This window comes from Cygnus olor, chromosome 5, assembly GCF_009769625.2.
Source record: "Cygnus olor isolate bCygOlo1 chromosome 5, bCygOlo1.pri.v2, whole genome shotgun sequence".
Taxonomy (NCBI): Eukaryota; Metazoa; Chordata; class Aves; order Anseriformes; family Anatidae; genus Cygnus; species Cygnus olor.
Window position 1 is genome coordinate 54297798 of NC_049173.1, and position 12820 is coordinate 54310617.

The 12820-nt window shown below is 56.0% G+C and overlaps 2 protein-coding genes across 2 annotated transcripts; both read left to right on the forward strand.

The window, feature by feature from the left end:
* The first annotated feature begins 453 nt into the window (after positions 1-453).
* LOC121070666 (outer dense fiber protein 3-like) lies at positions 454-4146 on the forward strand. The gene is made up of 7 exons (XM_040558160.1): positions 454-537; positions 1049-1175; positions 1821-2021; positions 2414-2515; positions 2694-2815; positions 3223-3363; positions 4063-4146. Exons 1-7 carry the CDS (start codon positions 454-456, stop codon positions 4144-4146), a joined length of 861 nt encoding a protein of 286 aa, XP_040414094.1.
* A 4670-nt stretch (positions 4147-8816) lies between these two features.
* Positions 8817-12510, forward strand: LOC121070667 (outer dense fiber protein 3-like). Its single transcript, XM_040558161.1, has 7 exons — positions 8817-8900; positions 9412-9538; positions 10184-10384; positions 10778-10879; positions 11058-11179; positions 11587-11727; positions 12427-12510. Exons 1-7 carry the CDS (start codon positions 8817-8819, stop codon positions 12508-12510), a joined length of 861 nt encoding a protein of 286 aa, XP_040414095.1.
* Positions 12511-12820: the final 310 nt, after the last annotated feature.

Genomic DNA, 12820 nt, shown 5'->3' on the forward strand with positions numbered 1-12820 from the left:
GCCTGTATATTGATATATATATATTGCCTCTGTGGCTGGACAAAAAAAACAGCACTTGACTGCTATTCTTCTCTCCCCCTCTGCGTAGGTGATTACTGCACCGAGGCTTCCAACAAGCACGTCTTTAAGTGCCCGCCTGTGCAGTCCATGGCCTTCCAGCACGAGGCTGTCAGAGCAGACCACCCTCCAGGTAAGGTGACCCTGGGCAAGGCAGACACTTGCAGCCCTGTGTGTCTCTAGGGTCAGCCTGCTGCTCGGCCTTCTTGGGACCAAACTGCCCGAGACAGGCAGCTGCGGTCATAAGAAGCAGACAAGTCCTTGGCTCGAGATAAGCACCGCTCTGAAACAACTAAAAGCATTGGTGTGGTCTCACCACTATCTTCATTAAAATCCAAAAAAAAAAGCATCATATGAGGCTCTACAAAGACAATTAACCCAAGCTCAGCCAAAACTATGACAGTGCGCTACAGGTTTTTACCGGTTGGGGTGCACGATCCAAATAGTTCAGAGACCACAGCTCCAGACCTAGCCGAGGAGGTAACAGCCCAGATGCCATCCCCCAGGCTCCCGAAGCCTGTCTGCTGTCCTAATGCGTTTCCATGACGATGCCGTGCCCTCCCCTATAAAAGCTGGCAGCTGACACCCCCGGAGTCAGAGTCTGTCGCGAGCTCTGCCTGCCCGCAGCAACTCTCTGTGCCCTGTGACTGTGAGCAGCCGCAGCAGCAGAAGACAAGCTCATCCTCATCGAATTTGCCTTCCAAGGCTAAGAAAGGTGAAGTCGGGCTCCTCCCGCAGGGGGAGGCAGGTTTCAGACCTGGGTTTTGGGATTGGAGATTCAGATGTTGGTATGCTGGTGAAAGAAGAAGCAATAGCTTTGTTTCCTCTGAAGGCTCAATACCGAGGCACAGAGGGGGCGGTTGAGAAGTGGGGCTGTGTTTTAGTCCTGCGCACCAAGTGGAGCATTGGCACCTGAAAGAGAGGGGCAGAGCTGAACTCCAGGCTCTTTCAGGGCAGCCCATCAGTAACTCTTCTGCTCTTCTGCCTTTAGGCTTTGGAGGCACCCACCAGCATGGACGGAGCCTTTGTGGGGACGTGGAGACCTCACCGCCCACGCGGCCCAATCATGGCCCAGTTCACCAGCCCTGGGCCCAAGTACTCCATCCCAGGGGCAACAGGTACCGCAGCCATCCCCAGGGCGGGCGGCACATTTAGGACATCCCTGCTCAAAGCAGCTCAAAAGCCATTCCCCTTTTTGTCCAAGCCTCCGTGCCCTCGGGGGCAACAGCCCCCCAGGCCTGGCAGAGGAAGGTCGATACTGCTGCCCTTGCTTGTGCTGACCCAGGGCAAGAGCTCCCTCATTCTGCCTGGCACAGAGGCGCTCTCAAGCCTGCGCTGCACCTTACCCCTTCCACATGCCAAAAAGCACTGCCCCGCACAGACTTGGCAGCTCGCCTGTTCCCCACTCAGCACAGCCGCACGCCCCACGATGTGGAAGCGTCGATACTCTCATTATGGAGTGCCAACACTGGTGCTCCAAGCAGTTGTTTTGAACCGCTAGGGGCAAGAAGCGTGCCGGCCAGGCATCGGCTGTCTTTATCAGCTGAATTTGCAATGCAGCTACAAAGCCATTTGTGCTGCCTTGGCTTACTCTTCTGCACTCCAAGGCACTGCATAACCGGCTTGTATTTGTAGTGGACTTGGAGGAAAACGTCCCATGGGAGGGGAATTTATGGGGGCTGGCAACTCCAACTGTGCCTCTTCCAGCGGAGCTTAAAGTGTGCAGCTGCCTGGAGGTGTCCTTTCCTTTGCTTGCTTCCTAGGTTTCGTGGGCCACAGTCCCACCAAAAGCCGAGCCCCTGCTTACACCTGCAGAGGGACCAAACCGCCCATGACAGGCAGCTGCGGTCCTGGTCCCCAGTACCTTGTGGAGCCTGCCATCACCAGGACTGGGAAGTATGTGCCTCCAGGCACCCACATCCGGGGACTTCCCAAAATAAACACCACGGTGACACCCGGACCAAGTGAGTACCGGTTCTCCAGCTCTTCATCCCGACAAGACCCCAACGCCTCACTTTTGCCCTGGCCTAGCGGGGGAACAAGTGTGAGCAGCCATAAGTGCTCTCTGAGAAGGACAGCTGCCAAGGACCACAGGCCGTGGGCACAAGGGGGCAGGACCCGGAGTCCAGATAGAAGGGGATGCGGGCGGGGGGCTGACAAGAGGGACACCAAGCTGCAAGGTGGAGAAAAATCCCCCTTGGTGCTGCCTGTGTCCTCCAGCACAGGGCAGGAGGAGCTGCCAAAGAGCTGGGAAATTTGCAGCCCTTCTGAAGAGCCCCTCCTCAGGATATTGCCTCTGTGGCTGCAGAAAAAGACCGGGACTTGACTGCTTTTCTTCTCTCCCCCTCTGCCCTAGGCGATTACTTCATGGAGACGTCCAACAAGCACGTCTTTAAGTGCCCGCCTGTGCAGTCCATGGCCTTCCGGCATGAGGCTGTCAAAAGAGACCACCCTCCAGGTAAGGCGACCCCGGGCAAGGCAGACACTTGCAGCCTGAGCGTGCTCCAGGGACAGCCTGCTGCTCGGCCTTGGCAAGGGGCCTACTTCCAAAGCCTCCCTCTGACCTGTGGGGCAAGAAGCAGCAGCTTCTCACTCGGGACTCAATCGCCCACCCTCTCTTCCCACTCCTCTTGCAGGCCCTGGCACCTACACCTTACCCAGGCTGATGGGACCCAACACAGCCTACACAACTGCCAGCCCGTGCTACTCCATGAAATGGAAGAGCAAGCACGATCGCTTCGATGCGGACCTCTCTAAGGTGAGCGATGCTTCCCTTCTTTTCCACATTGCCTAGTGAACCTCGGCTGCCTTCCCCACACCAGGAGCAAAGCCAGTGAATCCACAGCTGTGCTCGCAGGGCCACAGAGCTCTCCCAGTGTTCCAGCAGGAGAAGAGAGCACAAGGAGGCTCTGCCTACTCCTGCAAGTGCCTCGCTTTCCAGCTCTGGCCGTTTGGATGATGCAGAGCTCATCAGACCTAATGGCTACCTGCCTGCCGCTCTGGAAAATGCCCCTCTTTGGAGGGGAACAGACTGTGCCACTGTTGACATTGTCCCAGGCTTCCCGCACCCTTCTCTGTTGCGCCACTAGTGTGCAGCCCTCGTGGGGAATCGGGAAGGAGAAACCTGTGAATTAGCGCCCAACAAGGTCCCTGGCTCTCTTGCAGACTCCAGGTCCCGCCGCATTCCCAAAGATTGAGGTGGATGCCTACAAAAGAAGGGCACCCGTCTACACCATGGGAGCCCAAACCAAACTTGGAGGGGACAGAACGGTAAAGCCTGGGCCCGCGGACTACTGCACAGGAAAGGTAAGGCAGCCTGCTCGCCTCCTGCTCTGTTTTCCAACAAGCAGCCTTCAAGCATCTCCCCCTCCTGCTGAGGCTTTGCAGAACAAACGGGCTTCTCGCTGCAGGCACCAGCTGCAGGACAGCAGGCCTGCTCCCTGCCCTTGCCCCAGACCCTAGCAGAGGAAGGGCAGAGAACACGTCTTTTCCCTTCCACTCCCTCCGCCCTTACACGTGACTTGCTCATCCATCACAAGCCCTGGCGCGGGACAGAGCTCAGAAGGAGCAACTAACAAACAAAAATCAGGAGGGTTGTTCTTTACCTCTCCCCTATCTGTGCTGCCAATTGCTTGCCCTAAATGGCAAGAAATGGCAAGCAGGAAGAGCATCAGGGCATTTCGAGAGCTCGCTAATACGGGAGGTTTTGAAAGAGCATGCCACCAGTACAGGGAGAGTCAGCTAAAGGTTCCCAGGTGTGCATATGGCCGTGGATGAGAAATGCCGAGTGCCCGTAACCGCCCTTGTTAGAGCAACCTGCCATCACTGCGACAAGTCTGCTCTAGCAGGAAGCTGAAGCGGCACTGCACTGACATTCTGACACGGAGCAGTAAGAGAGAGGCATACAGGGACTGTCTAGGAACAGGGGGATGTGTGGGACAACAAGAAGGACCATTAATGACCCCCGTTTTTGTTTTTTTTTTTCTTAAACTTTTCCCCTTCCAGGTGACGCTGATCAAGCCCCGGGCACCTGAAACCACTTTTGGAATCCGGCACTCCATCTACACAACTCCGCTCATAGTGGAATAAAAAAGATTCCCCAAAAGACCTTGTTTGTTCTCCTTGAGCTGTGAGGAGGGGAACGGGATGGAAGGGAAGAGGGGTGTGAGTAAGGAAGGTTCCTTTTCTCTCCGTAAGGTTAAAGCCGCAGCAAAAAGAGCGCAAGAGGAGAGCCCTGCAATCCAAAGGGCATGCAGACAGCCAGCTCTACCAGCACCTTTTCACCCGCTTGCCTTCAACCCAATAGGCCTTGCATCCCCATTGCTCCCTTCACCCTGCACCAGGACCATGCCTCACCTGCAGGCTACGGAGCTCCTGCCTGAGGAGAGATGCCAGCCCCACAAAGAGCCATCAGAGCTCAACGCTGCACCGTGACAGCACTCAGGGCCTTCCCTACCCACTCACACCCCGAGTGTGAGTGTTGGGTGCACGATCCCAATAGTTCGGAGAGCACGGCTCCAGACCAAGCCGAGGAGGTAACAGCCCAGATGCCATCCCCCAGGCTCCCGAAGCCTGTATGCTGTCCTAATGCGTTTCCATGACGATGCCGTGCCCTCCCCTATAAAAGCTGGCAGCTGACACCCCCGGAGTCAGAGTCTGTCGCGAGCTCTGCCTGCCCGCAGCAACTCTCTGTGCCCTGTGACTGTGAGCAGCCGCAGCCGCAGCAGACAAGCTCATCCTCATCGAATTTGCCTTCCAAGGCTAAGAAAGGTGAAGCCGGGCTCCTCCCGCAGGGGGAGGCAGGTTTCAGACCTGCAGGGCCAGATTTGAGGATCAAGGCATAAGTTCCAGGGTGCCCGAGGAGCCTTTCAGCACGGGGCTCGAAGGACTTTCTAGAGCAGGAGAAAGGATTTACCACCCTTCATCCTTAGGAGCTGCAATGCCTGTGGCGGCAAGCCTGCTCCTATCTCCCCCTGTGGACAAGCAAAAGCAGCGTGCAGGGTGCCCAGAGCTTACTATGTTTGGTTGGAGAGCAGGGAGTTTAGAAACTTTGTATTACTTAGCCAGCTTCATCTGTAAGAAAATAGAGACTGGTATCTATCTCAAAGTGAGGGCAAGATGACCCAGGCCTGCAGGATGTGTCAGAGGAAGATTGGGTGAGGAAGTCATGCTATGCACGTGTGCTTGGATGTGTAACTGACTACGCTCAGTGTGCAGGCCTAAGATGAGAGAATAAGATCAGAAAGAAGGAGATGGCCTGAGCATGCGCAAGGACTGGGTTCAACCAAGGAACACAGTGAGGAAGTCTACCGACGACCACCAGAGACTCCCGGAAAGACCACGAGTGGAAACAAATGCGGATGCATCAAAGAACTTTAAAGATTTTAATGAGTTACAGGAAATAGTATGAATATGATATTTGTTGGAAATCTATTCCATGCTTACAAATGTATATTACCTCTGTAGCACGAACAATTTGGCACACACCCTAGGTGGAGCGATCCCCTGTGCACCCAGTGCTGCAAAAAAGAATGCCTGCTTTCTAAAACTCCAAATTGAGTCTTGGAGGGTTTCTTTGACAGACTTTGACGGTATCACCCAAGGACAGAGCCCAGCTCCACAGCCTCAACTGGAGGGCACAGGGTTGGCGTCTCCCCAGGCTGAGGCCAGAAACAGGGCCGCTGCTGCTCTGCATCATCTCCTGTCATGGGCTGTGCCTAAATGCCACCACCAAGGCTGCAGAGTACTGACAATTCCGGAAAATTCCATTGGACTCCGGGGGTGGAGGGCTGCCCCCTGCCCCTCTCAGCCCTTTTCCACCACTCGGCTCCTCCTTGCACTGTCCCAGCTCCAGCCTGGGCTCTCCAGGAGCCATGGACCCGAGCCTTGGCGCGGGTTCCTCCACAGGGCGCCGGGAGCCCGCCACCTTCCCTCAGCTCGCCTCAGCCCGCGCCCTGCTCTGGCCTGGCCGTTAACAGCCGCCATGGCAGCAGCACCGCCTGGGACCGTTGGGAAGCCGGCTGGAACCGGCTGCAACCAGCACCAGGCTGCCCGGCTGCGTCCTCCATCTTGTCTCGCTCTGTCCCCAGTGCCCGGGCGTTCTGGTTTTCACCGCTCAAAGCCTTTGCTTATTTGGTTTTCTTGTCCTCCTGTGACCTCTGCAGGACTAAAGCGTTCCCCCTCTGGTTTCACAGTCCTCCTCCTCCCCAACAAGCCCGTATTGGCGAGATATTTCTTCTGGCCTTGTCCTGGAATCACTTAGACATTTCCATGCCCTTGGCTCATCCAGGTCCAGATCTGGAAATGGATGGTGGTGTCCTTTGTTCAGCTGTGCCAAAATGCCAACCAAGTACTACTGGGACTAGTTTAGGTGGTTATTTTCCAAGTTTGAGGAAGAATGTGCAGGGAAGAAGAGTAGGAATGGAGGCATCAAGGACTTTGGTTCTTAAGCTGCTTCTCTGTTCAATGTGGCAGCTCCCAGCAATTTCTCTGTGTGGAAGGACGATGGGTGAACTGACAGACTGCTTTGATTTCAGAAGCGGATGACTTCTGATGAAAGGCCATTGGAACAGCCTGGTCTTCATGAGGGTGGCCATTTCAGTTTGCCTTAGCTGTTGTAAATAAAGACCAGGTTTTAGATTTCTTTTACCCATTTTTTTTTCTTGTGCATATGCTACCATGGCTAAAACCCAAGATGAATTCACTCTGTTGTTCTGAAACTCGAGAGAACCTGAAATACAGGGATGTGAGCAGAACTGTCCGAGCTCCAAAGTCGTAGATCATTCATTGCTCTGCGAGATCTTCCTGTGCGGTTTCGGAAGAGGACTTGTCTCTCCAGTATTCTCTCAGAACCAAAATTTACATTACACAGAATCATAAAATCGTTCAGCATAGGCAAAGACCATTTACTCCCACCTTTAAACAAGTCCTGACAGGTTCACCACTAAGCCATGCTACTGAGTTCTACTAGGCCTTCCCTACCCACTCGCGCCCCACAGCAGAGCAGCCTGGAGATGGAGACTTGTCCCCAAGGACAGAGCCCAGCTCCACACCCCCCTCTGTGGGGCACAGGGTTGGCATCTCCCCAGGCTGAGGCCAGAAACAATGCCGCTGCTGCTCTGCATCATCTCTTGTCATGGCTGTGCCTAAATACCCCAGCCAAGACCCCAAACGACAGACCACTCCAGAATAAGAAGCAGGAATTCCAGTGGGACAAGGCCGGAAGCAGTGAGGCACAAAGGCCTTTGCCTGCTCAGCACAGAACGCGCTGAGAGGCAAGCTCACCACAACGTGTCCTTAACGAGAGCAAGGCCTGCTCTCTGAGGGGAGGTTTGGGATTTGAGCTTGGAAGCCGCTGTTCCAGCCCCACGCTAGCGCCTCCTGTCAAGAGGCAAGTTCTGCACGAGCAGGGCAAGGGCACCAGCCCGGAGAAAGAGACCGAAGCAGCCTGAGACAGGAGCCCGGGGCAAGGCCAGGGGCTGGAGGGGAGGCTACAGGGCTCACAGGATCCTCCTGATGGCAGCCGGCATAGAGCAAGGGCCACTGAGGCTGCAAGCGCGCGGCTGCCCTCAGGTGGGAATGGGCCAGGGCAGCTCTCCTGCCCCAGCCAAGTGAAGAGCCTCTCCCAGCTCCAGGTGATCTGCGCTGCTGGCACCCAGGTCCCGACTCAGCGCCTTCAGCCCTCGCGTTCCCAAACATCGAGGTGGATGCCTACAAAAGAAGGGCACCCATCTACACTATGGGAGCCCAAAGTGCTGTAGGAGTGGGCGTGTGGGGGTGTGTGTGCCCCTGCTTCCACCTGCAGAGGGACCAAACCGCCCATGACAGGCAGCTGCGGTCCAGGTCCTCAATACCTTGTGGAGCCTGCCATCACTAGGACTGGGAAGTATGTGCCTCCAGGCACCCACATCCGGGGACTTCCCAAAATAAACACCACGGTGACACCCGGACCAAGTGAGTACCGGTTCTCCAGCTCTTCATCCCGACAAGACCCCAACGCCTCACTTTTGCCCTGGCCTAGCGGGGGAACAAGTGTGAGCAGCCATAAGTGCTCTCTGAGAAGGACAGCTGCCAAGGACCACAGGCCGTGGGCACAAGGGGGCAGGACCCGGAGTCCAGATAGAAGGGGATGCGGGCGGGGGGCTGACAAGAGGGACACCAAGCTGCAGCGTGCAGAAAAATCCCCCTTGGTGCTGCCTTTGTCCTCAAGCACAGGGCAGGAGGAGCTGCCAAAGAGCTGGGAAGTTTGCAGCCCTTCTGAAGAGCCCCTCCTCGGGATATATATTGCCTATATTTTGATATATATTGCCTGTATATTGATATATATATATTGCCTCTGTGGCTGGACAAAAAAAACAGCACTTGACTGCTATTCTTCTCTCCCCCTCTGCGTAGGTGATTACTGCACCGAGGCTTCCAACAAGCACGTCTTTAAGTGCCCGCCTGTGCAGTCCATGGCCTTCCAGCACGAGGCTGTCAGAGCAGACCACCCTCCAGGTAAGGTGACCCTGGGCAAGGCAGACACTTGCAGCCCTGTGTGTCTCTAGGGTCAGCCTGCTGCTCGGCCTTCTTGGGACCAAACTGCCCGAGACAGGCAGCTGCGGTCATAAGAAGCAGACAAGTCCTTGGCTCGAGATAAGCACCGCTCTGAAACAACTAAAAGCATTGGTGTGGTCTCACCACTATCTTCATTAAAATCCAAAAAAAAAAGCATCATATGAGGCTCTACAAAGACAATTAACCCAAGCTCAGCCAAAACTATGACAGTGCGCTACAGGTTTTTACCGGTTGGGGTGCACGATCCAAATAGTTCAGAGACCACAGCTCCAGACCTAGCCGAGGAGGTAACAGCCCAGATGCCATCCCCCAGGCTCCCGAAGCCTGTCTGCTGTCCTAATGCGTTTCCATGACGATGCCGTGCCCTCCCCTATAAAAGCTGGCAGCTGACACCCCCGGAGTCAGAGTCTGTCGCGAGCTCTGCCTGCCCGCAGCAACTCTCTGTGCCCTGTGACTGTGAGCAGCCGCAGCAGCAGAAGACAAGCTCATCCTCATCGAATTTGCCTTCCAAGGCTAAGAAAGGTGAAGTCGGGCTCCTCCCGCAGGGGGAGGCAGGTTTCAGACCTGGGTTTTGGGATTGGAGATTCAGATGTTGGTATGCTGGTGAAAGAAGAAGCAATAGCTTTGTTTCCTCTGAAGGCTCAATACCGAGGCACAGAGGGGGCGGTTGAGAAGTGGGGCTGTGTTTTAGTCCTGCGCACCAAGTGGAGCATTGGCACCTGAAAGAGAGGGGCAGAGCTGAACTCCAGGCTCTTTCAGGGCAGCCCATCAGTAACTCTTCTGCTCTTCTGCCTTTAGGCTTTGGAGGCACCCACCAGCATGGACGGAGCCTTTGTGGGGACGTGGAGACCTCACCGCCCACGCGGCCCAATCATGGCCCAGTTCACCAGCCCTGGGCCCAAGTACTCCATCCCAGGGGCAACAGGTACCGCAGCCATCCCCAGGGCGGGCGGCACATTTAGGACATCCCTGCTCAAAGCAGCTCAAAAGCCATTCCCCTTTTTGTCCAAGCCTCCGTGCCCTCGGGGGCAACAGCCCCCCAGGCCTGGCAGAGGAAGGTCGATACTGCTGCCCTTGCTTGTGCTGACCCAGGGCAAGAGCTCCCTCATTCTGCCTGGCACAGAGGCGCTCTCAAGCCTGCGCTGCACCTTACCCCTTCCACATGCCAAAAAGCACTGCCCCGCACAGACTTGGCAGCTCGCCTGTTCCCCACTCAGCACAGCCGCACGCCCCACGATGTGGAAGCGTCGATACTCTCATTATGGAGTGCCAACACTGGTGCTCCAAGCAGTTGTTTTGAACCGCTAGGGGCAAGAAGCGTGCCGGCCAGGCATCGGCTGTCTTTATCAGCTGAATTTGCAATGCAGCTACAAAGCCATTTGTGCTGCCTTGGCTTACTCTTCTGCACTCCAAGGCACTGCATAACCGGCTTGTATTTGTAGTAGACTTGGAGGAAAACGTCCCATGGGAGGGGAATTTATGGGGGCTGGCAACTCCAACTGTGCCTCTTCCAGCGGAGCTTAAAGTGTGCAGCTGCCTGGAGGTGTCCTTTCCTTTGCTTGCTTCCTAGGTTTCGTGGGCCACAGTCCCACCAAAAGCCGAGCCCCTGCTTACACCTGCAGAGGGACCAAACCGCCCATGACAGGCAGCTGCGGTCCTGGTCCCCAGTACCTTGTGGAGCCTGCCATCACCAGGACTGGGAAGTATGTGCCTCCAGGCACCCACATCCGGGGACTTCCCAAAATAAAAACCACGGTGACACCCGGACCAAGTGAGTACCGGTTCTCCAGCTCTTCATCCCGACAAGACCCCAACGCCTCACTTTTGCCCTGGCCTAGCGGGGGGAACAAGCGTGAGCAGCCATAAGTGCTCTCTGAGAAGGACAGCTGCCAAGGACCACAGGCCGTGGGCACAAGGGGGCAGGACCCGGAGTCCAGATAGAAGGGGATGCGGGCGGGGGGCTGACAAGAGGGACACCAAGCTGCAGCGTGCAGAAAAATCCCCCTTGGTGCTGCCTGTGTCCTCCAGCACAGGGCAGGAGGAGCTGCCAAAGAGCTGGGAAATTTGCAGCCCTTCTGAAGAGCCCCTCCTCAGGATATTGCCTCTGTGGCTGCAGAAAAAGACCGGGACTTGACTGCTTTTCTTCTCTCCCCCTCTGCCCTAGGCGATTACTTCATGGAGACGTCCAACAAGCACGTCTTTAAGTGCCCGCCTGTGCAGTCCATGGCCTTCCGGCATGAGGCTGTCAAAAGAGACCACCCTCCAGGTAAGGCGACCCCGGGCAAGGCAGACACTTGCAGCCTGAGCGTGCTCCAGGGACAGCCTGCTGCTCGGCCTTGGCAAGGGGCCTACTTCCAAAGCCTCCCTCTGACCTGTGGGGCAAGAAGCAGCAGCTTCTCACTCGGGACTCAATCGCCCACCCTCTCTTCCCACTCCTCTTGCAGGCCCTGGCACCTACACCTTACCCAGGCTGATGGGACCCAACACAGCCTACACAACTGCCAGCCCGTGCTACTCCATGAAATGGAAGAGCAAGCACGATCGCTTCGATGCGGACCTCTCTAAGGTGAGCGATGCTTCCCTTCTTTTCCACATTGCCTAGTGAACCTCGGCTGCCTTCCCCACACCAGGAGCAAAGCCAGTGAATCCACAGCTGTGCTCGCAGGGCCACAGAGCTCTCCCAGTGTTCCAGCAGGAGAAGAGAGCACAAGGAGGCTCTGCCTACTCCTGCAAGTGCCTCGCTTTCCAGCTCTGGCCGTTTGGATGATGCAGAGCTCATCAGACCTAATGGCTACCTGCCTGCCGCTCTGGAAAATGCCCCTCTTTGGAGGGGAACAGACTGTGCCACTGTTGACATTGTCCCAGGCTTCCCGCACCCTTCTCTGTTGCGCCACTAGTGTGCAGCCCTCGTGGGGAATCGGGAAGGAGAAACCTGTGAATTAGCGCCCAACAAGGTCCCTGGCTCTCTTGCAGACTCCAGGTCCCGCCGCATTCCCAAAGATTGAGGTGGATGCCTACAAAAGAAGGGCACCCGTCTACACCATGGGAGCCCAAACCAAACTTGGAGGGGACAGAACGGTAAAGCCTGGGCCCGCGGACTACTGCACAGGAAAGGTAAGGCAGCCTGCTCGCCTCCTGCTCTGTTTTCCAACAAGCAGCCTTCAAGCATCTCCCCCTCCTGCTGAGGCTTTGCAGAACAAACGGGCTTCTCGCTGCAGGCACCAGCTGCAGGACAGCAGGCCTGCTCCCTGCCCTTGCCCCAGACCCTAGCAGAGGAAGGGCAGAGAACACGTCTTTTCCCTTCCACTCCCTCCGCCCTTACACGTGACTTGCTCATCCATCACAAGCCCTGGCGCGGGACAGAGCTCAGAAGGAGCAACTAACAAACAAAAATCAGGAGGGTTGTTCTTTACCTCTCCCCTATCTGTGCTGCCAATTGCTTGCCCTAAATGGCAAGAAATGGCAAGCGGGAAGAGCATCAGGGCATTTCGAGAGCTCGCTAATACGGGAGGTTTTGAAAGAGCATGCCACCAGAACAGGGAGAGTCAGCTAAAGGTTCCCAGGCGTGCATATGGCCGTGGATGAGAAATGCCGAGTGCCCGTAACCGCCCTTGTTAGAGCAACCTGCCATCACTGCGACAAGTCTGCTCTAGCAGGAAGCTGAAGCGGCACTGCACTGGCATTCTGACACGGAGCAGTAAGAGAGAGGCATACAGGGACTGTCTAGGAACAGGGGGATGTGTGGGACAACAAGAAGGACCATTAATGACCCCCGTTTTTGTTTTTTTTTTTCTTAAACTTTTCCCCTTCCAGGTGACGCTGATCAAGCCCCGGGCACCTGAAACCACTTTTGGAATCCGGCACTCCATCTACACAACTCCGCTCATAGTGGAATAAAAAAGATTCCCCAAAAGACCTTGTTTGTTCTCCTTGAGCTGTGAGGAGGGGAACGGGAAGGAGGGGAAGAGGGGTGTGAGTAAGGAAGGTTCCTTTTCTCTCCGTAAGGTTAAAGCCGCAGCAAAAAGAGCGCAAGAGGAGAGCCCTGCAATCCAAAGGGCATGCAGACAGCCAGCTCTACCAGCACCTTTTCACCCGCTTGCCTTCAACCCAATAGGCCTTGCATCCCCATTGCTCCCTTCACCCTGCACCAGGACCATGCCTCACCTGCAGGCTACGGAGCTCCTGCCTGAGGAGAGATGCCAGCCCC

What these genes read in the sequence shown, in the direction of transcription:
- LOC121070666 (XM_040558160.1), top strand. Translation starts at nt 454, where the DNA reads ATGACAGTGCGCTACAGGTTTTTACCGGTTGGGGTGCACGATCCAAAT. An exon ending in CTCCAGACCTAGCCGAGGAG is followed by an intron (nt 538 to 1,048) that starts GTAACAGCCCAG and finishes TTCTGCCTTTAG; the next exon opens with GCTTTGGAGGCACCCACCAG. An exon ending in TCGATGCGGACCTCTCTAAG is followed by an intron (nt 2,816 to 3,222) that starts GTGAGCGATGCT and finishes GCTCTCTTGCAG; the next exon opens with ACTCCAGGTCCCGCCGCATT.
- LOC121070667 (XM_040558161.1), top strand. Translation starts at nt 8,817, where the DNA reads ATGACAGTGCGCTACAGGTTTTTACCGGTTGGGGTGCACGATCCAAAT. An exon ending in CACGGTGACACCCGGACCAA is followed by an intron (nt 10,385 to 10,777) that starts GTGAGTACCGGT and finishes CCTCTGCCCTAG; the next exon opens with GCGATTACTTCATGGAGACG. An exon ending in CGGACTACTGCACAGGAAAG is followed by an intron (nt 11,728 to 12,426) that starts GTAAGGCAGCCT and finishes TTCCCCTTCCAG; the next exon opens with GTGACGCTGATCAAGCCCCG.